General features: G+C 38.4%; 1 protein-coding gene across 1 annotated transcript in view; it reads left to right on the top strand.

Annotated features, from left to right (window-relative positions):
- Window positions 1-25453, top strand: part of FAR1 (fatty acyl-CoA reductase 1) — a 34341-nt gene extending 8888 nt beyond the window's left edge. The window contains exons 2-12 of the mRNA XM_064426127.1: window positions 1937-2131; window positions 5709-5884; window positions 7223-7402; window positions 9142-9319; window positions 9891-9935; window positions 10043-10161; window positions 10620-10687; window positions 12215-12386; window positions 19007-19136; window positions 20402-20529; window positions 22485-25453. Of these exons, the coding sequence (XP_064282197.1) occupies window positions 1937-2131; window positions 5709-5884; window positions 7223-7402; window positions 9142-9319; window positions 9891-9935; window positions 10043-10161; window positions 10620-10687; window positions 12215-12386; window positions 19007-19136; window positions 20402-20529; window positions 22485-22647 (1554 nt within the window). The 3' untranslated portion in view covers window positions 22648-25453. The remainder of the gene's footprint in view (window positions 1-1936; window positions 2132-5708; window positions 5885-7222; window positions 7403-9141; window positions 9320-9890; window positions 9936-10042; window positions 10162-10619; window positions 10688-12214; window positions 12387-19006; window positions 19137-20401; window positions 20530-22484) is intronic.
- The last annotated feature ends 2022 nt before the right edge of the window (window positions 25454-27475 follow it).

Here is a 27475-nt window from a genome sequence, read left to right as displayed (position 1 = left end):
TGGAAATAGCAGTGCTCATTCTGCTCTAAACTTGCTGCTGTATCCTACTATCTGTTGTTAGATGCTTCACTTATCAAAGAAGGGAGTCAAAATAAGGATTTGGAGGATCTGACATAGCACTTGGTACCCAGACTTGTGAAACCAGGACTTGTGCAGGTAGTAACTCATTTCTAGCAAGTAATCATTTGGAACTTGTTCAGAGACTGTTAAGATATGTGCATGAAAAACAGAGCACAATTGCTTTGATGTGGTGGGTGCCTGACAAATAGGTGTTCCAAAAATATTTACTTACTTTTCAAGCAAAAAGGAAAAAATCAGCTGTTCACTCCTAACATACATTCTGTGCATTCCCTGCTAAGTCCGTGCTTGCAGTATCTTGCTGTCTTGAAAGAACTGAGTGTATTTAGAAGTTGCACCTTTATTCCTGGGTGGCAGGTGAAGAAAGGTTCTCACCCTGTTAAGGTATTCAGTGTTGTAATCCTTATTTGTCTAAGAAGCATTCCATCTGGGTTTAAAGATTCTCAATTCTTTTTTGGTGGTTTTTTTTTTTTTTTTTTTTTTTTTTTTTTTTTTTTTTTTTAAACAATGTTTTTATGGATTCTATCCTTGAGATTGAGCTCAGCTGGTCAGAGCATGATGCTGATAACACCAAGGCAGTGGGGTCATTCCTCTTATGGGCCATTCACTTGAGAGCTGGATGATTCTTGTGGGTCCCTTCCAGCTCAGAACATTCTGTGACTCTCTGTGGTCCCTTTTTCGGAGTGTTCTGGTCATAGCAGTTTGTGTGGAACTGCCATAGAGGACTATAATTAGACATTCACTACATCAGCTCAGCATTTTTGAGTCTAATCAGAAAGATTGGTAAAATGTGGTGGAAGTGTATCCATAATGCTACGATCTTATCTAGTGAAAGTAAGCTGGTTAAGGGTCACAGTAAAGATGTTGCTATAGCAGACTTAAAAGAATGGCAGCTCTGGATGATGTACTGTGATTGAGTCCTTGGGATCCTAAAGGCCATGTTCTCACTTTATTGTGAGACATACCATATTTGTCCTTAAAAAGAGTTTCAGTTTCTCCTAGCAAGAATGACATCATTTCCAAGAGGTTGATGAAGGGAGGGGAAAAGAATCATGATTCTCAAGGTTAACTTAAGAACTGAAGCAAAACCTAAAGCACTTCCTAGCTTTGTGCTGAATTTGAGTAATAGTCCCTTACCCTTCATTTTATTAGGTGTGTTTGTGGCTAACTCAAATCTTAGTTTGTCGAGAATTCTAACAACTTAACTTGTTTTTTTTTTCTCCTAAATGACTTAATGGATGAAGCAGTTGGAAAACTCTTATCTATGGATCTGTTTGGGTTTTTTGTAATCAGTGTAAAGCTGTCAGATCCCATGCCAAACACCTAACTCAAACTTCTCTCTTCTTCTCTGAACAAACTTAAATTAGTTTAATTGGTAGGGAAGCTCATCTTAACAGTGACAGGGGGCTCTGCTGGCACAGTCAAAATTCCAGGGCCAGCAATTGGGATACTTGGCTCCCTGTCTTCTATCAGTGGGTTTGAAGAATCCACTTGTGATTACATTTTAATGATACAACCTCTAGTTCACATGGAGCAGCCCCTTGGAGCGGTAAAGGACTGTGCCCTCAGAGGCAAAAATAGACTAAAGTTGGGCTATTTTCCTGGCTGAGTGGGTGTCTCAGTCCTTAAACCACTGTTAACAGGGGCAGTTTACAAGATCTGTAATGACTGTAGTGACCCTGTGGGAATCTTTCAGAATGTTGTGAAAAAAGACAGCTTCAGGTACTGGTTATAGATTAAAAAAATCTGTTAAGCATTTTTTTCAGGTATAAACAGCACAGATATGATTATTCAATCTTCTGCAAATCTGGACTCTGTGTGTTCTTTAACATACTTTTTGTTTTTATCTTTTGTAAAGGTCACAATGGTTTCCATTCCTGAATACTATGAAGGAAAGAACATCCTCCTCACAGGAGCTACAGGCTTTGTGGGAAAAGTGCTTTTGGAAAAACTGCTCAGATCCTGTCCTAAAGTAAAAGCAGTGTATGTGCTGGTAAGAAAAAAAGCAAAGCAGACACCTGAAGCACGAATAGAAGAAATTACTAGCTGTAAGGTATGTGTCATATGCTCACAAAGTTCATTTTTGTCCTTCATTATGATGCTCTCATTTCATTTTGAGAACAACAACATTTTACTTTAGACAGACTGAAGCTGTTTTGTGTTTGTGGTGTTTTGTTTTCTTGTGGGCTTTTTTTTTTGTTTTAACAGAAGTACAAAATCTAAGACCTGGCAGTGCTTCTATAGCTGCTTCAAGATGTTAGCCTCTAGCAAAGCCAGTAGTTGAAAATTATCCTATATTTAATTCAGGAGGAGGATGTTCAGCTGTAATGCAGAAATGAGAAGTAAAAATCTGTGTTAGGGCTTGTTAAGAGAATATAAAATCAAGTGCAAGAGATAGTGGACTGGGAGTTTTAAGATGGATTGAGACTGTTAAAGATCTGAAGCAAGTTACTTTTTCACTTTGTGCCTTCTGTTTTTTTTTTTTTTGGAATGTGCTATTGGATCTAGCAGTAAATATGAATGTGTCATCTCTTCAGGAGCATACATTTGTAAGTGGAGCAGAAATGTTTGGCTTAGCAGATTGTTACAGATTTCTGTTGGTCAGCCTGTGACAGCTAGAAAGGCACTGAAGGTGTGTGCTGTGGAATTATCCAGGTGGCTCTTGAAATGAATTTCTGTGCATGCTGGCTCAGATACTTTGCTCCTGAAGAGACTCATTACCTTGATATTCTGGTGAGCTAGGCTGGCCATTCTTACCAAGTGTAGAATTATCCATCTCTGTTGCCCATCTTTCCTTAGAGAATATCCCATTCATGATGGGAAGGATGAACAGGATGGGGAGAGATTTCTAGCATGAACTTTGCTAAAGCAGAGTTTGTTTATTTCTATCTAGGCCTTTCTCTTATGAAACACAGGTGTCAGCAGTTTAATTTTTTCATTGATACAATGTAGTCTGTACAAAGTTTGTTCTTAGAAGGTTTGTGCTTAGAAGTTGTAGAAATCCACTGCTGTACTTTAAACAACTTACCCCTAAGTGCATTCATAGAAGCTATGAATGCACTTAGGGGTAAGTTGTTTAAAGTACAGCAGTGGATTTCTACAACTCTGCCTAGCTGGGATTATAGCAGATATGAGGATGGCTGTTCCCTAGTTAATTATTTTCTGTAACCAGTCAAAAAAACTGTATCTCATTGTCAAAAAGCATCTTCCTATAGTCTTGTGCAATGTCATAAAACACAACAGAATGAGTTACAGTGGGGTTCTATCTTAAAATTCAATTTCACATTCTCTCTACATAAAATCCTCAGGTTGTCACTGCCCTGGAACAAGGAAAAGATCTCCAGACTAAGCTTTGAAATGCAAAAGGAAAAATTTCCCAATGCACTTTTTGTACATACTATTACCCAAAGAAAGGGGCAGAGAGGGAAGTAGCACTAGTGTGGACTGACTTAAACTTTGGTAAGCTGTAAGGCTCAGTATGGCTTTTAGGAAACCTGTTGTAAACGGCTTTTAAATTTGAGTCAAAGTCTGCTTGTAGTCTGTACCAGCTCCCGTTGAGATAAAAATCTGATGTGATTTGAGTCTTGGTGAGCACTTATTGCTGGAGCAGGTTCACAGCAGAAGTGCTGGTAAGCAGAGTTACTGCTTGAGGCAGCAACCAGCAGGGATGGAGTTGCTCATCTATGCAGAGATGTAGAGTAGGGCCAGATGTTTGTTCTGTCTTCATCAAATGATCAGACAAGATTTAAAGACATTTAAACAATGGACTTTCATGTCATCAAGATTGTTCCAAAAGTCTATGAGAACTTTAATAGGATCTATTGTCTTAAGCTGTCCAGTTGCAAGGGCACTGCCAGTAATTCATCACAATTTAGATTGACTCATTAAGTGTTCTGCAGCTGTTTCAACATTCTGTTTCTTGGAGTTTGAAATCTAAATGGGTGAATGTGGTAATAAATAAAATAAATGTGAAATAAACTGAGCTACAAATAGCAAAACAGTGCTGAGGTTTCTACTTTCTTTGGTGTTCAGGTATCTAACTCCTCTGCTGATTTGCCATATGTATTGCATGCAGTCCAGGTATTTCTTCCACTTAGTAGTGGTGTCAGTGCTAGTGAGAGGTGTGTGGGAATAGTGCATGACTATGGATGTAAAAAGGGTATAACAGATGTGATGGATGTATGAAAAATAAAAACTGGCTCTTGAAGAGCTCATCCATGGTACTGCTTTTCTGTTACAATGGAATATCACACATTAATATGTGCAACAGACAGTTGCTTCAGCTCCCTGGAGGAAGGTGCCATCATTCCAACCAAAAACATAGCAGGCTTATTTTTCAAAATCACACAAAGCTTCTGCCCTTGGGTAAGAACTGTTTGCTGTACCCATAAGAGCTGCAGAGACTTTAAATGGTGTCTTGGCAGCTTTGTCTTATAGAGTGAAGCTTCATGTTTGTGAAGTCCAGTCAGGGCCTTGAAAAGTGGAGATGTCCCATGTTCTCACTGTAGAATTAGCACTGCTACTTCAGGTGGCCACACAATGAGCTGCATTAGCTCATGTTTGGGCTGAAAAAACATCTCTTAAAAAAAGAGCTGGACCTTTTTTAGGTCACACAGCTCTGGGGCTTCTTGCTCTTGCCAGTGTCAGAGAAGCAACAGGAATAAAGAAATTAGAAGGACCAGTCTCTGTGGTAGAAATGCAAACTTACATTGCCTGAAGTGTTGTGCAACTGCACCTTTAGGTGCCTTAATTTATAGTTTAAAATTAATTAACATCATTCTGTAAGGAAGTGTCTTTGACTATTTGTGTTTGGTATAACCACTTGCTTGGGCAGGAAAAAGAAAGTACTTACAATATACAATATAATTGACTGGTGTTGAAGCAGTTGCAAGATATTGGCCCCTGGACAGTAAAGAAGGGTCTGCTCTTCTGTATCTTTCAAGGGTGTTTTATTGCCACAGTACTGTGTGGCTCAGGAAGACTTGCATACTGATGAGTGTAAATAAGATGAGGCAATAATTTTGATCTGTGTGTTAAGCCACCTGGTTAGAACCCAGCTATTTAGGAGAAGAATTCTTGATGGAATATAATTTTGGTGACATTTTTTTCAGGGGGAGCTGTTGGACACCAATTTGATAAAACTTAATCAGATGTTCTAATGTGGTATGCCTTTTTTCTTTTAACTAGCCAGAGAAACTATTTCTTGGTTTTGTTTTTTTTGTTGGTTTTTTTTGTTTGTTTGTTTGTTTGGGGTTTGTTTTTTTTTTAAATAATCTGGAAGTTCTCCAAGACCGGCATAATTTGAGGATAGCATTTCTTAAATCAATGGAAATTTGTAAACCTTAATGCAAGATTTCTAAACCTGAAGTCCAATAGGACTTGTATAAGAATTTAAATAGCTATTATCAAGCTTGGAAAGTGGGTAGACTGTTCCCTTTCCTTATGTTGGAAAAAAAAATAGTTTATGGAAGCCTGTAACATGTTCTTATGGTATTGCTAATGCACTGTTCTAACTTCCTGATGATCTTGAGAAGTTAGGAGGTGTAGACAAAGAATGTGGGATTTTTCTTCACTTAAGTGAAATGTTTCTCTTACCTTCACTGAATTTATAGTCCTGTTATTTCTCACAGCTCTTTGACAGGTTGAGAGAAGAGCAGCCAGACTTCAAAGAAAAAATAATAGTAGTTGTGAGTGAACTTTCACAGCCTGAACTGGATCTTAGTAAACCAATCAAGGAAGAACTTATAGAATGCATTAATATTATATTTCATTGTGCTGCTACAGTCAGATTCAATGAAACACTAAGGTGAGTCTAAAATTCTGTTTACCCTGGTCTGGCAAACCAGTGGCCCTCAAAGGGAGGGGGTGAATCAGGTGTCTGTCCAATGTTGCAGATACGGGTAGAAAAGCTACAAATAAGCTGTAGCTACACCTACTGTGCTCCCTAGTAATGTCAGTTTTTCTCCTGGTGTATGGAGGTAAGCACAAACTATTCCTTTGGCCTGCCTTGTTAGAAAGGGAATATGCATTTTCAGAGGATAGAGCTTTGTGAGAAAAGTTGTGTGTGGGAGGTTCTAGTGCTTTCTCTCTTACCTGATAAGAAAAACAGGAGAATACAGCTCAGCTTTTCTTTCTTTATTAAAAGTCCCTTATTAATAATGGAGGTTTGCATTGGAAGAAGTGAGGAGAAGTAGATGCATAGGGAGAGAGAAGAAAACAGGAGGTGGAAAAACGGTACACACAGCTGGGATTATGAGCTCCTTTGACTTGTTGAAAGAGGTAGCAAACTAATTAGTTGCCATTGATGTTAATTGCTTTGGGGTAATGCTCCCGTTTCCTGTCCCCCACTTCAGTACCAATGTGAGATAAAGCATTCTGGAACTTAGTGATTCTTTGGGGGGAATACCGATTTTTTTTGTTGTTAATGTAACAGTTCTGTTGCAAAGACTTTGAAGTGTTGCTTAGCTGTGCTCTTGAAACTTGATAGTACACTGTGTACAAGGAAACTGGTGCCCACAGCAAGTCTGTAGGCTGGAGAGAAGATGTAAACTATAAAATAATCATAGGAGTTGGTCAGCCAGCTGTTATCTGCTGGGAGCTGTTAGAGATACACCTACTCTGCTGTAGTGTCCTTGAACATAGTAATGAGCAGCAGTGGAGCTGGAGAGGAGGTGTGGTTCTTGGTGGTTTGCCTTTTTTTTCCCCTTCCTTCCATCCTGTATGGAGCCTTTTGCTATCTTACAAGAAGATGCCAGTCTGCCACTTACTGGCCCACTAAACCTCCAAGCTGTTGACCTAACTCAGCCTGAACTTGGAAGTTCAGAGGTGCATCTTGTGGAAGCTTGGTGCTGTTGCATCATTTCCTTTTTTATGGAAAACATACAAGTGGGATTTAGATTGAGGAAATCAAAGGATGCTGGTAAGAAAAGGAGAATTATCCTTAACATTGAGAGGTGTTCTAGATTAGGACTGTGGTATATTATTCTAAGCAGAAAATTAGGGCAGTCTCCATGCTGCTTTTTTGAGGTTGCTTGGAGAATTCAGGGATACTTTACATACCCAGCACTGAGGCATTCAGGAGTGAATTTCTTTTTACTTGTTTTTGTCTTGCTTTCTACTAATGACATTTCTGTTGAATCAATAGAGATGCTGTGCAGTTGAATGTGGTTGCCACACAACAGCTCCTCTCCTTGGCACAGCGAATGAAGAACCTGGAGGTGTTCATGCACGTGTCCACCGCCTATGCGTACTGCAATCGGAAACAGATTGAGGAAGTCGTGTACCCACCTCCTGTGGATCCCAAGAAACTGATAGATTCCCTTGAGTATGTGTTATGTTTTATGAATTTACTTGGGTAATCTGTATCCTTTTTCTTCTTGCTGTTGAAGTACCAAAACCCAGTTAGGAGCTGTAAAGATGAAGAGTTATCTTATGCTGTCCCATAGGTCTGATAGCATGTCTGACACTCCCCTTCTCTGTAAGGAACATGAGTTAAGGTTTATGGTTTCTTTAAGCTGAGCTAGGTGTGGAGGGGTTCTGGAGGAGAGGGATGTTCATATCTACTCATGATGCCTCCTCTGTGCTGAGAGTGCCAGCCATTATGATTGGCTGAATCAGGAGATGCTGATAACCTGTGCTGGTACCAGCACTGTGAAGGAAAGGATAAAACTGAGACACCTTGAACAGCTGCCTCTCCTACATCCACCTAAATGCCATTGCAAGATGAGACTGAAATGCTGAAATAATATCACTTATAGTAGAAGTGGTTCTGTTAGGTATGCTGGGAGCCCAGAAATCAAAAATCTGTTTTCTGTAGCTTTAAGTCTTCAATTGGGCATTATGGGCTGGAAAATGACTAATTTGTTGGTTTTTTTGGTGTATATTAACTGTCCTGAAGTCTTATTTAGTAGCTGTCAAACCCTGAAAGAGGTGACGATGTAGGATAAGTGTAATGTAACTCTACATCAGTCTGTCCCTTCTTACCTGTTGTACAAAATGTCACCTCTTGGAAGAGAAGTATGAAACTGAAAAAAAACTAATTAAAAATTAAAATACCTACTTTAACTTGTTATTTTAGGTGGAAAAATGCTAACATGAAAACCAAGTGAGCTACCACCTAGAATGCATGTTGAGCCAGCCCTTTTTTATAATGTTGTCTTTAAATACTCTTAAAAAAGGAGGGATTGCACGAGTCTTGTTTTTGAATATCTGACTTGTGAAGAGACAAACTGTAACTTAAGCTGTTTGGTGTGGGCTAAGACAGCTGTGTGTACTTAAGAGCTCCTGAGGGGAGGCTTTTGTAAAATTATAAAAGAGTAATCTCTAGCCTTCACTACTCCTCTTCCTACCCTGTTCTTATCATGAAAGGAGTCTGATGTGTGCCAACATGACGTTGGTGAAAAACAATAAATTCCATTTCTGTGACTAAGAGACCAAAGCAAATAAAATTCAAGTCCTGTTTTACAGTGAAGTCACCAAAGTAGCAATAGTTGCAAAGGCACATCTTTCTTCCTTATGTGCTATGACTGAAGGTTATTATGTGTTTAATATGAACTGGAAAGTGAGACAAAATTGCAAGATTTAACTAATTTAAAGGGAGAAACACTGTGACCAGCTTGTTTCAGTGGTAGTTGTGATTGCTCACCACCACAAAGGTGGAGGGGATGCTGGTAATTCAGCTGGGACTCCATTGCAGTGGTATCACTTTATAGATCATAATGCAGTGAGCCCATGTTCCAAAGACTAATTTGCTGTGTCTGCACTCCATCATTGACAGCTTGGTTGGCAAAAGTTGCATTATTGTGAGTGTGCTGCTTGCTCTGTGGTTGATGTGTTATGAATGAATTTCCAGGGCAAAAAATAAATGCCAGTATGCTTCTTTTGATGGACACTGAAGGTGCAATCCTTCATTTTTCTGAGATACTTGTTTTTGTTTAGGTGTGTGTCCCTTTTTCTTTAAATGAGGAAAAAAAATAGTCATGGTAACTTCACCATTTCACACCCCACCTCCCCAGTGAAGCAGCATGCAGTAATTTACACTTGCTTCTTGTTTTGTTTCTTTAGGTGGATGGATGATGACCTAGTGAATGATATTACTCCTAAACTGTTAGGCAAAAGACCTAATACCTACACATACACAAAAGCCTTAGCTGAATCCGTGGTGCAGCAGGAAGGTGCAAATTTAAACATTGCCATTGTAAGGCCATCCATCATTGGTGCCAGCTGGAAGGAGCCTTTTCCTGTAAGTCCCTGAGTTGTCACCTGACCTCTTGCTGTAGACTATAGAGGAAAATCTCTTGAACCATGAAGTTGTGTCTTGGTTTCTTCTGGATGACTAATAACAGTTATAGAGAGTCTAAATACTGTCATCAAAGCTGAGCAAGAATTGTGTGTGGGAGGTTCTAGTGCTTTCTCTCTTACCTGATAAGAAAAACAGGAGAATACAGCTCAGCTTCTTTTGGTTGAAAAATGAAAAACACCTGAGTTATTAGTCAAGTAAACTTGAATACTTTGAACATAAATGTATTTTTATGGACAATTGCAGTTCATTCAGTAAGAAATAAATAAGCTCTCTCTGGAGAACCATGGTGAGCTATGTGTAGATCTCTTGTCTGAGTCATAGGAACTTGTTACATCACCAGAATGTGCTATGGAAAAACTTTATTTAGCAACATGGAATTAAAAATCTTTCTTCTCTTTGGTCTCTTTTTCCTCCACCCCTTACACATGTAGAAACTGCTCAGATTTTCACTTGAAGCTGTTGACTTCAGTATGCTCTAACCAAATCCTTTCCCTCCCCCTCTTCCTAATAGGGCTGGATTGATAACTTCAATGGACCTAGTGGTATCTTCATTGCTGTAAGTAATGAACATACTTAATTTTCCCCCTCCTTTTGGAAGGCAGAAAAGCTTCCTATGTTTCACTGCTGGGTCTTCTGTCTCTCTTTGTTGTTTTGTTCTTCAAGGCAGGAAAAGGAATTCTTCGAACGATGAGAGCTTCCAACGATGCGTTAGCAGATCTTGTCCCAATTGATGTTGTTGTCAATACCACACTTGCTGCAGCCTGGTATTCTGCAATTAATAGGTACAAATGGTGACAAAAGAGAGTACTGAATATTTGGAAATTATATTGTGTATTTAGTAAACCTGTCTTGTATTGAAATCCTCGTCAGTGTCCTGCTGTTCCCTCAGGACAAAGGAATCTAAGATTCTGACAGGTTAGTCTCTCAGAGGATGACTTGCTTATGCCAGAGGAAGACATCACCTACTAATATTATGAAGCTGTGTGTGAAAATTCTTTCCTGGGTCTTTGTAATCAATACAACCTGCAGTAGGGTAGGTGATGCCTTCTCTGAAATGGAAAAAAAAATAGAGAAAAATACTGCAAGATGCTAAAGCAAAAAATCAACATGAGACTGATGCTTTCTGCTTTATATGAATGATGCTGTTGAGGGAAAGGATAACTTTGGGCATCTCTTCTGCTGTCTGTGTTTTCAGAGGTTGTTTTTCTTCTAACTTGCTCTCTTATCTTTTTTCCCCCAGACCAAGAAAAGTCATGGTTTATAACTGTACAACAGGTGGCACCAATCCTTTCCACTGGAGTGAAGTTGGTATGCCATGTTTCTTTTTTCTCATTAGCCTTAATACAAAAGGAAAATCAAACAGGTTATAATCAGTAAGCCATAATGCATTTTTATTTTTGAAACTGGTATTTTAGCCATACCTCCCAATTTTGCATTGAATTGTGCTTTCTTATTGGCTTCCACTGTTAATTCTCTCTCCCATCTTCTCCTGCAGCATGGCCTGCATTTCGTTTGGTTCTTATTGGTATATTTTTTTTTTGTTATTCTTATTCCATTATTAACTTAAACTATGGGAGAGCTGATTTTTGTTTGCTGCTGCCATGGCCTAATCCACAGAGTGTAGGTAGTGTGTGGAGAGAAGTGTTGCTCAGAGGAGCAGTAGTGATGCTGGGTGTAATGCCAACATCAATAAATACATATGAAAAAACATATGAATAAGCAGCCCACAATTAAGTGTTTTGTACATCTGCATAATTGAGAGGTCTGGTTATAGTTTTGCCCTTGTGTAGCTCTTTGTGTTTAGCTTAAATTTATTGTTGGCTTTTTTTAATATTCAGGTTGTTGCATGACACTTGAAGAATTCATGTATAGGGAAGAGTAGCCTTCAAGGAAACATGAATACTTATTTTCAAATCTAAGATATCCTGACTAAGATGTAACCCACAGGCCAACAGCTTTTGTAATAGTTAATGTTGTAAAGAACAATACAAGCTGTTTGGCATAGTAAAACCATTTATTAGTTTTCAGTTTTTTTAGAAATAGAGTTCTGAAACTCAGATTTATTTTTTCTTTCAGCTAACCTCAATACTTAAATGTATTTTACTTGCTTTTGCCCATTTTATGTGGATTTGTAGTTGCAAATATTATTGCTTCAATTAAACTTGGAAAATTGCTGACATCACTTATATCCCAGTTTGAATCAGGGTATTTAAATGGTGTCTATAAACAACAGTATAAAGTTATGAGAGAAGATTTAAAGGAGAGGTGGGTGAATTTCCACATAACTTTTAATGACCCTGATCCTGCAATATCTGTTATGTACTGAATTTACAGGTGTTACCAGGAATTTCTCATGGAGTTCCACCCTAATTGCTTTTTTCTTAATGCCTAAATTTGGATAAATTGGTTGAAAATGTAATTTCAAATCACTTCAGATGACTGCAGAGTCCTTAATCTGTTCTAAAATTCTTCACACAGTGATCAGAGTAACCCTCTTCATGAAATAAGATGACTATTTAAATTGCTTTACAAACTTAAAATATTGTCAGTGTTTGAAACCACCAACTTCTAAGGCAGGGAACAGAAAGAGAGAAGCTACAATGAAATATGGTACTGAAGATGAAGATTATAATCTCTTGATTATAATGAGAACCAGTTCAACGGTATTTTATATTAAAAGCTTCTAACCGTTTTAATTTCTGTGCATTGTAGAAGAGTTAGGGTGGTTATTTAAATCAGACCCTGCTGTTGATGTTGTACCCTGTAATGTACTTTGAAAAGCATTACATTTTACATGGTGATTATCGAAGCTGTTGTGCAACTTTTCTTTCTCAGAATACCATGTAATTTCCACTTTCAAGAGGAACCCTCTCGAGCAGGCCTTCAGACGGCCCAATGTAAATCTAACTTCCAATCACCTTTTATATCATTACTGGATTGCTGTGAGCCATAAGGCCCCAGCATTCCTGTATGATACCTACCTCAGGATTACTGGAAGAAGCCCAAGGTAATGGTGACTGGCTCTGCCTTGTTTGTTCCTCTGACTTTTAAACAAACTCTGTGCTTACACTGTGATGTATGTTGATTTTAATTTTTTTGGTATTTTTTTCTTTCCCTGAATGTTTTGTGACTAAAACCCAACCTTTTTTTCCTGAGAACAGGTCCTGGAATTCAAAGTGACTTTGAACTTTCTAGCAAAAATGAGAACGTTCTTTGTTGGGTAGTTTGGGGGTTTGAGTTGTCAATAGAATTAAAAGATATAGAAGTGATGTTTGTTCTTGGATAATAAATACTAAAAATGTTGATCCTTATTTTTCCCTACAGAAAGCTGCATGTTTAAGTTTTGCAAGAAATATCCATTAGAAAAAGTAGCAAGAATACCTGACTTTACCTTCTCCTACAACCCCCTCTTGTATTACTGCCGGCGTGCAGAGACCTTTATAGTGTTTTTCTTCTTTGATGTTTTGCTCATGTTGACAGGTCGGAAACCATGGTAAGAGGGACAGGGCTAAAAATATCTTGCCCATAAGGTGGTGGAGACTTGTAAAGAAGACATGGCCTGGGCACTATCTAGGTTTACTAGCTAAGCAATAAGAATCCAGTGGCTGCATTTTGGAGAGTTTAATGACTGGCCTAATAATGCTGTCCAAGGGATGTCTTGGATCAGAATCCTAGTCAGTCATTAAACTCTAGGAGGTGGCTTGTGTTAAGGTTGTTGTTGCTTTCATAAACTGAAAATGGAATGGGGGACTGATTTTTTAATTGCAGATTATTCCTGTAGATGATACAAATTGGCCTGGTGCATTGGTTTGTATCATATCAGCATTCCATTCAGTTTATAAAGTTTAGGCTAGTATTTGGCTAGCTAAAGTGGTGAAAATAATAGGCTAAACTAAATAATGTAGAAGGCATATAAGGTGCCACTTCAATTTGTGTCATATTTGCCAAGCCTCATGGCCTTAATTCATTGCCTATGTTACATTTTCACAAGCATTTGCCTTCAGACTATAAAACCTCCACTGTGGTGACAGTGTATTGACACAAATGGTATTCATTTGTTGTCCTGTAGTCTAGGTCTGTCTTACAAGGAGGGTGAAAGCTCTATAACACAGCAGTGGATAAGTGGAAAGGAGCTGTGTAAATGATTTGTAGGGGAAAACCTCTCAGCTGCAACAGTGTAATACCTAGAGCAGCTGCAGTGGCAGTCAGCTGTGCCTGTATAATAATCTTCCCACCCTGAAAAGTTTTTAAGACTTTCAGCTCTAAAGAAGGTATTGTATATAAAACATCCTAGCTTCCAGGTTCTCTTGCATTTTGAAGTTATTTTTAGTAAAAATTGATAGAAATTCCCTGACAGATATGAAAACTTCATCCCTCATTAAAACAGTTATGCTATAAATGTTAACGTCCTGTCTTCCACATGGCTGGGGAGGAGAGCTGCCAGAATCTTGTCAGGCTTTGAAAGGCAGCTGGTCTGCTGAGTATTTGACCAGTGGGAGTAAAATGAGGCTGTGAATATGCAGTTTAGAATATTTCGCTTAGTTTTATGTTCCAACACTGGCAATGTTGAATCTTATTTTTGCTTTTCCTGGAGTTCTTACTTGATGTCTAAAGATGGAATTTAGGACTTTCATCACTACTGGTACAATTTGTGGCATTAATACTTTACAGAATATAAAAGAGTTATTTACTGATATGAATATTCCTACTTAGCTTACTATAACAGTGATTGGATGGGTTTCCTATGATGCACAAGATTCCAGTTTGGAGAAGAGATGGCAGATTGAACTACACTGAGCTGTGGTTCAGTCACAGCTTTTAAGGTGGCTATACAGCCCACTTACAGGAATGCAGCTTTCATTAGACAGCATTCCTCTCTCCTTTTTTTAAGAATTTAAAAATGGGAGCCTGCAAGAGAAGCAGTAAAAGCAAACGAATACCCAGATGCAAGGAAGATGTGCAGTGTTGAATCCTAATGGAACAAGCTAGTGTTTAATAATACAAGAATTTTGAGACAGATCTTTACTCTTGCACTTCTTTCTAGTACTTTGAGGCTGCTTTAACTGATGGGCTGGAGGGCTGTACTGCTGTCACTGTGGTCATTCTGTCAGTTGATAGAATGGTATTAATTACCAGGTAGCAAGTGCTCAGAAACTTCTAAAGACTTGGAAACACTACTGCATATTTTAAGACTCAATATAACGCTGTTCTGAGTGAAGAAGGGCTGGCATAATTAAAAATGTGACCTTTTCCACTGTGGTTTAGCAGAACAAGAGTAATTAAAAATGTAATAAAATTAGCACAAGAAAATACAAATACTCTGCTAACCTGTCTTTGCATGGATGGGTGCTTGCCCTCTCTGTGCTGAGTACACTGAAGTCTCTACAAGAAAAATAAGTAATGAAATCACTGTGCAGATTTAACTGCACTCTTGTCATACCATCAGGATGTTGTGCTGCAATCAAGTGAAAAATTTTATCAAGTAGAAGAAAAGGAAGAAACTAGAAATAGATCAGGTCTATGATCCTTTAGAATTAAATGATTATGTTAATAATAAAAATTAAAAGCAAAAATCTTCCTATTTTCAAAGCACTTATCTGTTGTAATCTTTCTGCAATGGGAAGCCATTTTTCTGTACCTCACTTTTGGAAGCAATGTTTTTGATAAAATGAAAATATTTTTGCTGTTTTTGCATCTAGTTGAAGGTTCTTGAATTTAATGATTCTCTGATAGTATTAAAAGGTAAGGGAAGGAAGAAATAACCTATGTAATATTTCTTCCAAATTTGTATAGAAAGAACATGTACAAAAGGACTGGCATAATGAAGATTTAATATTTTATTCTAAATAATGCTCTAGCATTGTGCAATTACGTAAATAGTAGTGAAAACCTTAGCATTGAAGTTTGAAGGTAGTGTTGTTGGTAGCTTGCCATATATACCTAGTTGCATAGCAAAGCTTATTAGTTGTCTAGTTATCTTTAATACAAGGCATAGTTTGCTCATGTAACTTTGCATAGTGCTTAGCATGACAGAACCATGTGTCATTTAAAAGCAGTTTGGTATATTTGAAATGTTAAAGCCTTTAGAAGTACACACCAAGCAGATCTTCCCAGTTGCTCTGAAAAAATAGCATATGACATGAAATACTTGTAGTTCAGAGATTTCTGCAGCAATTCTTGTGTTACTGCTTCTTAGAGAGCTGATGGAAAGGTGTGGCTGATGTATGGAGGGAGATATGAAATTAGGTCGTTCACATCTGTCATTTTAATTTAAAGCTTCTTAAAACTGGAAGCACCTTTCACGTAGTTACTGTCTTACAAACCAGAAATGAGTTAGGAGGTAATCATGTTAAATAGATCAATACATTTTTGTATCTTCACAGTGCTTAAATTGTGTGGTTAAAGCAAACACAGAGCTGCTGGAAAGATAAGAATTCAGTAGTGTGTCTTACAGTTCAAAATAGACAGGCAGGTGAAAATCAGAGATTTTCAAAGACAAATCTAAAAGCTTGTTTTGTGTTTTTAGATAGATCTTTAAAATAATTATCTGTAATGCTTCTGCAGAGTGTTGCAGACTGGCAGCCTGTAGATTGACTGAGGGATCAGTCTGTATTTGACATCGGGGCTGTTTTTAACCTGGAGACAATAGGTTGTGTGTAAGACTTCTTCAAATTGCAGGTCATTTTCAGTTGTCTGGTATAGAACCAAGCCCACCTAACTTGTGGATAATTGAATTAGCTTGTGTAAACTTCAGTTCCTGTGATGTTCTTCTCAAACTGTTGTAATGTGCTTGGTCTTGATAGCAGTTAGGACTGCAAAAGCAGGAGGCAAAATTCTACCTTGAATCTGGGTGAAAGTCACCCAGACTGGCTGCCTGCCACCAATGCTCAGGTCTGAGAGATGGTCAGCAGGGCTGGCTTTTTTCTGTCTTCAGCTGATGGAGAAGGTGTGAGGCAGTGCTTGGTCCTGTTCTGACTGGTTATATTTGGTGTTGGTTATGACTCGTGTCCAGTGGCTGTCTTTGGAATAACTAACATTCAAAACTTCATGTTGAGGGATAAAGTTCCACTGTGTGGCTTCGTGCTGGGTTTTGAGTTGTGTGTGTTGCCATTCACAGGAGAATGGTGCCATTGAAGTTAAAGCTTAGTCTGCCAGAGCTACACCAGTGTGCACTAAAGGAACACTCATTGCTGACATCTCTCAGTGTCTCCAGGCTGCTTTTTCCTCCCCTCAAAGAGAAGTGTAGTTTCCTGTTGATTTAGTGCAAAGTGTCACAGAGAAACTTGGTGCACTTCCTCCAACTTTGTCATTGATCGAGCAGCTGAGATAATGTGGAGAATTGCATGCTTTGGGCTGGTAGAGAAAGAAACTAACCCTACAAAGAAAAACAATTTTTTCCTTGATGAGTTGAATCATCTGGTTCCATAGTCAGCTGCTAAATCCAATTTGAGTTGGAGAGAGGGAGGGAAAAAAACCCTCTCTTAAGCTTTTTTTTCCTATAATCAGCTTAGCTAAGCTCTAAAATCATATCCATGAGCAGAGACAAAAAGAATCCCAGCAGAGTCTTTGCATTAGTTTAAATTTAGTTTGGTTTTTTTTGTGTTTTTTTTTTTTTTTTTAGAAAAGCATGAAACCAATGTCAGTGTCCGGAAACAAGTTCAAAATATACATTTATCTAATCAGATATTCATTTGCTCAGTTAGAATTTTGCAGAGGCACAAGGGTTTTAAACTGTAGCAGTCAAAGCACTCTAAAATTCAGCTGCTTGTCCAGCTTAGCATAAGGACACAGACTGGGAAGGTTCAAAAGGGCAAGTCAGGTTAAATAATCTTCAGACTGTCAGTGGACAGAGCTCTGCAAAAAGGCTTAAATGCTGTTTGCATTAATTTTATCCAGGCGTTTTAGCTCCGAGGTCTTTTTGGTTTATCTGACCAGTGAGATCTTTGCTTTCCAAATTTTGAGTTATTTTCCTAATTTCTTTGTATAATTATCATACTTTTTTTTTTTTGGTTCAGTTTAGTCTTGGTTGTACAGGATATGTTTTGGATGCAGAGTCTATATTCCCAATTATTTCTGCATCAGAGGAGCTCCAGTTCAACTCAGCCCTCACTGGTGCCACCTTGCCCAACTGGTGAAACTCAAGCAGGTGTTTGAAAGCTCCTAGAGGTGCTTAGGAATGAAATCAGCTGCTGGTCTAACATTTGAAGTCAGTTCTGAATTAGTAGATATATTCCTATGAGGTTTAAAAAAAATATTTATGCTTTTAGGGCTTTAGAGATGACATTTTTCAGTAGTCTCTGTGGTTTGTGTTGCTCCATTCTGTGAGAAGAAAAAGAGGAAATTTTAATGTTTTACATACTGAGATGCCAGCTGCTAGTAAGGGACACTAATGCAATGCAAAATACTTTCTTTACAAGAGTTTCTGGGACAATGGGGACAATGTACTGTATCCCTTCTACAAGTATGACTGCATTAAGATGCATTCAAATGCATTGCAGCTTTCAGAAAAAAAAGAAGTTTGTTTTTATTGCTTCTGTGATCTTTCTTGGCAAAATTTACTTTCAGAAAACCATTTCCTGTTAGTACTGGGTTCTGCTTTCTTTGCCTCCCCCCTTGCCATTGTGCTTGAAATGATCAGTGTCCTGCTATAAGGATCAAATTGGAAGCAGTTTTCTATTTCTGTGAGATGCAAATACCTTGAGCACCCAAAGAAGGAATTTAACAGCATTAGGCCATGTGTTACTAGTTAGTACTTATTAAAATTGAGTGGCCATCTCTAGCACTGAGACACTTGAAACAATTTCCTTGTCACAAATGTGGAAGCTTTGCATTTGAGAGCCTGGATGACTCATACTTTTTTTTTTGGCCCACTTTGGATGGTATGATCAAAGAGGAACTTGCCCAAATTGATCCTTATAACATAATTTCTCTGTATTCCAAGTGATGATTTTATAGAGTTTCTTCCTCTGCATAAGAAAGGATGATGGAAGGTATTTCTGCATATTTTGAAGTAGCATAGAACACAATCTGCTATGATCTGTGTCCTTAAATATTTTCTGTCCTTTGCTGCTGGTGGTTTTAAGGCTTGATCTCTTAGTAACCACAATGAAAACTTCTGTTCTGTTACAGAGATCTGGTCTTGCACAATGTGCAGGAAGATCAGGGCAACTTCCTCCCTTGTTTAAGGGGAGCTCCTGCACAGACATTCTGCTCTGTGCAATTTGAGACTTCTGTCAAGTCAGACTCTTGAATACAGCAGAATATTCCAATGTGCTGAAGGGAAAAGGGTTCCATGTCCCTGTCCCAAACTAAGAGTTACCAGCAGAAGACAACATATTGTTTCCCCTAAAAAAAAAGAAAAAAATGGTAATTGACAATTCCACTGGGAAGTAGGATTAGGAAAAAAAGGATTGTGATAATTTCTGGTTTATGCAGAGATTTGACAGCCAAAGTTCACTTCAATACTATGCAGAAATATCCTGTTGATGATATGCTTTAGGTACAGAACAAGATGGGATTTTTGGAGGTGGGGTAGGGGGTTGGAGGGTAAAAAATCTTATTGTCTGTTTCACTTGTTTGAACTGACTTTACCCCTGTAACCTGTCCACTCCGTGCCTCGGATTGCAGGATGATGAAGACAATAACACGTCTTCACAAGTCCATGATGCTTCTAGAGTACTTTACCAGCAATTCTTGGACCTGGAACACTGAGAACATGACCATGCTGATGAACCAGCTGACTCCTGAAGACAAAAAGGCAAGTGGCTGTGTGCTGTGGCCATGGAGGCTGAGAGGGGGGCAGCAGCTCAGCAGGTCAGGATAGAATAAGGACCTGATCTAATGTGCAGCTGACCTAGCAGGAACTCAGCACTGCAGGCTCCTGAGAGCTTCTTTCAGATGTGCCAGGGCTGTGTGAAAAGCTCCATCAGTGACATGAGGGGATGAAGAAGGGCAGGGAGGAATGAAACAAGGATGACAGTTTGTTGAGGGAGAAGGAGAAGTTGTTTCTTCTCAGGTTTAAGTTTGCTCCAGATTTTCCCTGCCTCCTCCACCAACAATGGCTCAGGTGCCCCAATTGAATTTAAACTTCCCTTCTGCTATGACTTTGTTGGTTAGTATTCAGCAGAATAAAAATTACCAGTTACAGTTCTAAAAACTCAGATTCCTTTATGCCTTTGGAACAGCTTTGTCATTCTTAAGATGTCTTTGCTACTGAAGTGTTTTCCAGAATCAGTTCAGTAGTTACATTCCAGAAAAGCTGCCAAATTCCTAAATAAGCTAAAGTCTAAAAGTAGGAAATAAAATAGCTTTTGGCAATTTTTTTGTGGATGGTATTTCCACCCCTTCCTGTCCTCTTACCTCCTCCTAGCAACTTGAGTTCAGGAAAAATTTGAAAAACAAAATGCCAGACAATTTGAACTGTTAGTATTTTCAAATTGCTGCATTTTGTTGGGATTTAAACACTGTCATTGTAGAATCTTGAGATGAAGAAATCAATACATCAGTAAAAAACTCGTGTATCAAATTCATTATAGTGATCTTCTCTCCTGCAGAAGGCATTCAGATGATAGTATTTAAAATACAACTGTACAACTCTAATCAAGCTAACACCACCCTGCACTTACCAAACAGTGAACTTGGCACAGATCAGTGTTTATTTTAGAGCATATTAGAATTATTGTGTTGCTTAAAAATAAATAACATACTAGAAAATAGTTACTTTTAGAACGGAATTCCTTACAGACAGTTGAAGTGCAGAAAACTGAGATTAGAGAGAAGAGTATTACTGGAAGGGAAAATAAGGCATGAAGTGATTGAAATTTGGAAGAGATTATGTCACAAGCAGGTGGTTGAATCAGAAATGGAACCTAAATCTGGACTGTTTCTAGGATTAAGGATAGGATAACCTTCTTGTGTCAAAGGCAAATTGGATTTATCTGGAATAAAGATATTTATTTTCATTTAAATGATATAGAGGTGAATTTTTAGGCAACGAAAGTGAAAAGCTTTTCTCTTATGTAGACATTTAATTTTGATGTTCGACAACTACACTGGGCAGAATATATGGAAAATTACTGCCTGGGAACAAAGAAATACGTGCTGAATGAAGAAATGTCAGGCCTCCCTGCAGCTAGGAAACACTTAAATAAGTAAGTATAATCTCCTTTTTTTTTTTTTTAAGTGTGATTTTATATTTTCTGTGCCCTGCATTTCTCCAGGTTTGCTTTTCCATGTAATGACTTAATTGTTCTTAATAGCAACTGTTTAGGTTCTCCACAATTCTTCTGTTCCAGTCCAGTGGTGTGAAGCATTTTCTAAAGCATTTGTTGCTCCCGAGTTGCTCCCAGAATTAATAGTTACAGTATCAGTGTGGGATTACTGGTGTGGATACTGTAATCCAGGTTTTTGATTTTACCAAATATTTTTGGGAAGGTCAAAGGTATGTGGCCACACAGGTCAGAATGGCTTCTTTGGGAGGTTTAATAGAACAATAGATCTTCTGGGAATGTGATCTTTGGAGGCAGAGACTCTGCACTTCAGAGCAGGACACTTTGATGTTGCTGCTCTAGGATGACTTCCTTTAGCTTTTCCTCTATGACTTAATTCCTGCCATTTGGATGGATTGGTGCTGTCCAGAATTTTATTAGCACGGTTGCCCTTGTTTTGTTCTTGGCGGATTCATCAAGGCAGCTGTAGTCTCTGATTTCTTTTTTTTAAGAGTGAAATAAAAATCGTTTTGTTCTGCAATGCTACATCATGTCTGCAAGCCTGACAGCACAAAGAAAAACAATCCAGGTTGTGACTTGTGACTCCAGGTTGTTGTCATTCTAAAGACAAGGATTTGCAGCTGTGGAGGGGTTTGGTATATGTTAAAATGACAAATACACTTTTGAAAGACAGGATCTGTGATAATTGTGGAAATAGCTAAACAAGTGTCCCTTCTGGGTTGTTTTGTTTGGGTGTATTTTTAAATTTCTATTTAGATGCCATTAAAAAGTGCATAGAAATGATCACATAGCTGCTGTTCTTTGAGCAAAGGATCATCGTGAAAATGACTCGAGAAGTAATCTTGTATTGGAGCAGCCTCTGGTTGCCCCCAGCTCTAAAGTTTGTAAGTGGATTGTTTAGCAAGAGGTTTAATTTCTGACTTACATTTACTCTGAGGTATTAATTTGGTCTCTTTTGTTACCACCTAGTTCTTAGCTCTAATCCGAACTTGAAGTCTGCTGCCTTAGTATTAACCAGATTTGGCAGCCCAGGGGGCATTTTTCTGTAGGGAACCACTGGGTAGATTTGTTCCTCAAGTGGAAAAGTATTGCCTTTGTAACACACAGATTTAAACTGTTTTTCTCTGCAAATAAAATTTGTAAAGAAACCCAGCCTTACCTGTAAACAAGATAAAGGCAGTATTCCCCTAAAACCAGCTGCTTTTAAAATATAAATTGTCATGATCTACTGAGCCAAAGAGAGTGCTCTGTTTCTAAGAAATCTGAGCAAATTCTGGTTGTTTTTCATGACATTTCCATCTCTACAGTCAAGAAGATTGCTAAAAAGCACAGTTGCTCTAAAAGGTCACTTAGTTTATCCTTCCTTGAGAAGGAAGGAGTTTAAAATTGCAGTGAAGAGGGTGGAAATATCTGGAAAATCTGATGAGTTCTTACAATGGGGTGAGGTTTTTTTGGTTTTTTTTCTTGTTGTCATCAGTGGCAGTTAGAGTTACTTCCACATATTTAAGAAGTTTTAAATACATGGTGAGGAGAAGGGAAGTGCAGAGTGTTAAATATTTTTTGGTTGGCAGCCTTCTGTAGGTAAGTTACCACTGTGATGTTGGCTTTAGGAGGTTTTTCAAGCAGCTCTAAAGTAGAAGTACATGTGGTGAGCAACAGGGCTGACTCTGCTCCTTGGTTTTTCGTTCTGCTTCTCAGCAGTGAAAAGCCTTCTGTTTGTTATTGACTTTTACTCATTTACTCATTATTGACATTACTCATAATGTATCTTGAGATGAACAGATAAATAAATTGTATTCTACACCAGAAGTTAGTGTTCTTTTTTCCTCAGAGCCTTTGTGCATAGGCCCTTAGTGATTGCAGTTGTTTTTCCCCAGGTTAAGGAACATCCGCTATGGCTTCAACACGATCCTCGTGATCCTGATCTGGCGTATCTTCATCGCAAGGTCACAAATGGCAAGAAACATCTGGTACTTTGTGGTCAGTCTGTGTTACAAGTTCCTCTCCTACTTCAGAGCCTCCAGCACAATGAGATACTGAGGAAGAGAATTTAGCATTAGGACATCTATGCATACGGTGGTCTAACTGCACAAACCCTGTAACATGTAGTCATCTCACATTTTGTGAAGCATAATTTCATTTTTAATTGGAGTGAGAAATAAGCGGTCTGGTATTTGTAACGTTAGCGGTGTATCTTCCTGGAAATGGAGCAAATAAAAAGGGCAAGTGCCACACTGAATTGGCTTAGAAAAGCATTTAGATAACTTTAACTCTTTGACCTGGGGAAGACATATTAGACCACTGACCAACATAACTGTGCAATTTGGAACGTCTTTGATTGGAATCTGCCTTAACATGATTTTTTTTCTTTTAAGTTTTACTCCACATTGAGCAAGATAAATATTGACATAGTAGATGCTAGTTGCTGTAGACCTATTTATTTGAAATTCTTCTAAATTACGAAAGGTTTTGCAAGTTGCAAAAGTGTACAAGTGACTCTGGAGCTCCTAAAATAAAATAATTGAGGACTTTTGTAATTTGTCTTTAGGTTTTGCCACTTCTTCCCTTCCCCTCAAAGTAGGGATGCAACAATGGTGCCTCCTTTGCTTTAAAAGAAAAAAAGAAATTAAAAAATGAACCAACCTTCCTTATTTACTGAAAGGCCTTTTGTATATCTGGGCTTCAGAATGCACTTTGTGATTCGGTTCTGTGCTTGAACCTGGCTGTGTCCAACTTGCATTTGTGTCGGCATGAGCAATTTGCTACTCTGAAAGCAGAATTGATCCTTGCATTGAGCAGATAAAAGGAAGTGTTATCTAGAGAAGGGTAAATAAAGTCGTTGACTGTCGTCTTTTTAATGATTTTTTTTTTCATTGAGAGCACAGAGCCAGCACTTCTGACTTCAAAGGGTAAATGTAATGAAAAGAAATTTATTATGCTTGGTTGCTATTTATATTGCTGGTAGTAGTAGCTGGACAAGCTGTAGCCTTTCATTAAGAGATACACCTGTTTTTAAGTTGCAAGCAATGTTAGCAAATACTTCAAGAACTAATAATTTTTTCAAAATCTCTGAGCTGTTAAATTGATGCATGGTCAACACCAATGCACAAGCACACTTTCCCATCCCTGTCCTAGTAAAACCTCATTTCACTGGGCAAGCAGAGTAAGATGCACCTTGCTCCAAAATGAAGATATGTTAACAGTTCTTCCATCTATCTTTTAACTTAAATTATTAGGTTTAAACCTGAAGAAATCTGGGTTTTTTCCTGCATGTTACTTTGTTTCAGTAGGGAAGACATTTGTAAAAATGGCAAGTTGTAAGAAAAGATTGAATCCTTATTTCTTTAATCCAAGGCAATACATGAAGATCCCTTTAACTTTTGGTTACACAGATTTGAGAGCACTGTAGTGTTCCTCTAATTCATGCACTGACCAGCATCCTTGCCCAGTGTTTGTTCATTCAAATCAGTTTGTACTGATGAATTTGTTCTTGAATCTGCCTGGAAAGGCAAATAATGACTTAATTACACAAGAACTACACTTTACTTGCCCTTGGTAGTTTTTTGTCCTATTGAATTAAATTTGTAAAGAACTTATTTTGCTATTCTTCTAAAAACTCTTACTTTAAAGAGAACACCTTTCCTGCAGGTGTATATCTCATTTTGAAAAGATAATGGCTTCCTTGTTGAAGCTAAATATTCTGTAGTAAGTAGTTAAACTGTAATTCCTTTTTAAAATTTCTGGTGTATATATAAAGCTAGTGATGAAAAGCCTAAATGGTCCAGGACCACACCTTGTGTGAGAGACCTCTGACTGTGGCTGAAATCAATTAAGGCTTCTGTGCTTGGAGATGTTACACTTTAACAGATGCAGTAGGTGTATGACATTTTTAGCTGCCTTCCCAAGTATCTCACTAGACCTGAAAGTATGCTTAAGCATTCCTGAATTATAGATTTATTCAGAGGGGCCTCCTGTCCACTGACACCCCTTGTCCCATGTTGGCACGTGGCTGAAGTTTGCTAAAGATAAGTACATCATACTCTGAAAGTTATTCTGTGAAACAATCCACTTAGGAATTTTGGTTGTTTCTGACTATAAACATAATATATGAACGTTATAACATGATACTTCTAATGATTTGTTAATATTGAGATGAACTATGAAGCCAATGAACCCATTACTTCTGGTCCAAGACACTGCTTAGAAATTTAGTCTTTTGGATAAATAACAAAGAGAGGGATTACTTTAAGCCTAAGCTTATTTAACCTCTACACTAAACATTTGCCAATTTAGAAATCTATTTTCCCCCTCTTTGGAGACTTGTTCTGTGCCCTATTAGTATTTTACACCAATTCATCAGTCATCCTATTGAACTGACAGTAGATTCAATGTCACATTTTATTCTGCTGTTTTTGTCACTTCCTGTGGTCAGTCTGTGAAATTCTACCTGGAAGTATTGGATTTTTTCCATATGGGAGCCCTGTGCTCCTGCAGTTCTTCACACCAGTGAAGAAAGGATGCACATAAAGGATGTTGGTCAGAAATATACTGGAACTATATTTTGGTCCACGAAGGCAGACTCAGTGTTTTGGCTAGCAAGTTACAGGAGGGGTATCAGCTGGTTAATAGGAAGAGGAACAGACTGAAACAACATTATCACTGAACTGTTACTGGTATTTAAATTGGGGACCAGGAAAAAAAATTACATTTTCCTGTAATGTTTTTCTCTGCTGTAGGAACAGATGTTTGGAAACAAATGCTAAATCTGTGAGCTTTTATAAGACATAAACAGAAATATTGGGTGCCTTTGTTTGTAAACCAAAAATAAACAAATCCCTTGAAAGTGTTCATTGTATCTTTTTATGTTGTTTAGTCTAATTTGTGGGAAATACCCAGATAAATGAAATGCCATCTTTATATACATGAATGTGCTCTTTTCCTTGGTGAGAAACTGTGAAAATCAAGTTATTGGGTCCTGTGAATTTTGAAAAAAGCAAAATAGAAAAACTTGACAATCACAAACCAGAACATAACCCCAGAAAGCCCACCAAACCCCCAGAATCTAAACCTTCATGAGCTGTTGTCAGAACACAGGGCGAGGTATGCCTGGTCATGGTCACTGTTGTGTGTGTCAGCCTCTTTTCCCCTCGCTGTCATTGCTTGTTCATTTGTACAATTAGTTTCACTTTTATTTAAATAGCATGAACCCATCTGCATTTTCATGTGGTTTAAAAAAAGGTACTGTGGTTTTGCAGAAGCTTTAGGATTAACATTTCAATAAACTCCAGTTATTCAGGGCATCTGCTTTTCGTGGTGAGGGAGGGAAAGGTAGCATTAAATTAGTGCATCACCAAAATGTTGTGGGTTTTGTCTTTTATTTGTTGGAATATTCAGTTTTCACAGATTCCTCCTTTTTTTGGTCAATAATACAATCCTAAAGAGCTGCAAGCTGTGGTTTGGGGTCTGCCAGCTTTAAGCTTAAACTTTTCCTTTACGACTAAAAAACCAAACCGAGATGGTTTTTCCTGGTCTCAAATTCAAACTTGGAAGCAAAGATTTTAAGATACTGTCCCCTGTGCCTTGTGCTGTTGAACGTTTTGCCCTTTCTTCATAGTACAGTGTAAATCCTGTGTTGTGGAGAAGCACAGAACAGGTTTGTGAAGGTAACTTGGATTGAGAAGCACCCAGCACCGAGCTGGGAAGTAAAACTTCCCATAATTGTACATATTTCCCAGCCTGTTGAGCAGAGTTGAAAACAGAAATGAAGAAAAGCCGCCAAAGAATCCCTGCTCTGGAGAAATGTACTGAACTGTATTTTTGTTTGTCAATCTCTTTGTCCTGAAGCACGAGCAGATTTTGTCTGGCCTGGAGGCACTGGCTGTGTGTTTTAGTAAATCCCCAGCAGCAGTGGAGCTGCTGGCAGTTGTCAGCTCTGATTGTCTCGATGTGCCCTACCATCATAAATGCAGAAGCACAAGTTGACAGGTCTCACTTTGCACTTTCAGTTCCAGGTTTCCTTCCTCTCTTGTGGAGCATTGCTCAGCCCCTCAGGCAGCTCTGGCCTCCTTTCTGCTGCAGAGCACTTCCAGTTAAAGGTTGTGTAACCGAGCTGCTGCTCTGCCATCTCAAACTAAATTTAACCCCACTTCACTTCCAAGATATTTATAAATGCTTTTCTCCTTCGTGTTATCCCAGTGCTTCTCTTCAGTGCAGGAGCTTTGGCTTTCCCTGCTCCACAGCTATTGTGACTCACTGATAGGTAATTAGTAATTATGCAAGTGTCTTCTGGAATATGGAACAATGACAGCTCTGAGCAGCTTTTATTCTTACTATGGGGAGCAGGAGGAACCGTGACTAATTGGTGAAAGCACAAGTTCCAGCACATTAATGCTGGAATGCTTGGAGCCATGGGCCCTAGGTAGGGTGAATGGGACTTTTTAATTCTTGATTCAGTTACAGGCATTAACCTCAAGTGTTGGGATTGTTACCATAAGCCTTTAATATCACTCTAATTGAAGTGTTAGACCTTTGAGGATTGGGATTCTGTAGCCACTCTCACTTTTGGAAAATTCGTGGCCTGACGTGGAGAAGAAAGGCCTCTTTCACTTCTTAATGGGCATATGGAAAAAAAAGAAACTTGCCATATATCCTCAGAAGTTAAAAAATGAAAACCACCACTTAGTTACAATATTCTGGCGTGTAGAATGAGCATTAAATCTTAAATTGCCCTTGCCCCTTATTGTAGGAGTTCCTGCTGTGTCCTTGGTGTAGAAACAACAGTCCAGTCCACCAGCAGCAGAAAGGAGCTGTGCTATTCTTGTGTTCATCAGCAAACATCTGATTTGCCACCTTGGTGAAAATGATTCAG

Source organism: Passer domesticus, chromosome 6, assembly GCF_036417665.1.
Source record: "Passer domesticus isolate bPasDom1 chromosome 6, bPasDom1.hap1, whole genome shotgun sequence".
NCBI classification, from domain to species: Eukaryota; Metazoa; Chordata; class Aves; order Passeriformes; family Passeridae; genus Passer; species Passer domesticus.
The sequence above is the reverse complement of the archived record's forward strand: the minus strand, read 5'-3'. Positions and strand labels throughout refer to the sequence as shown.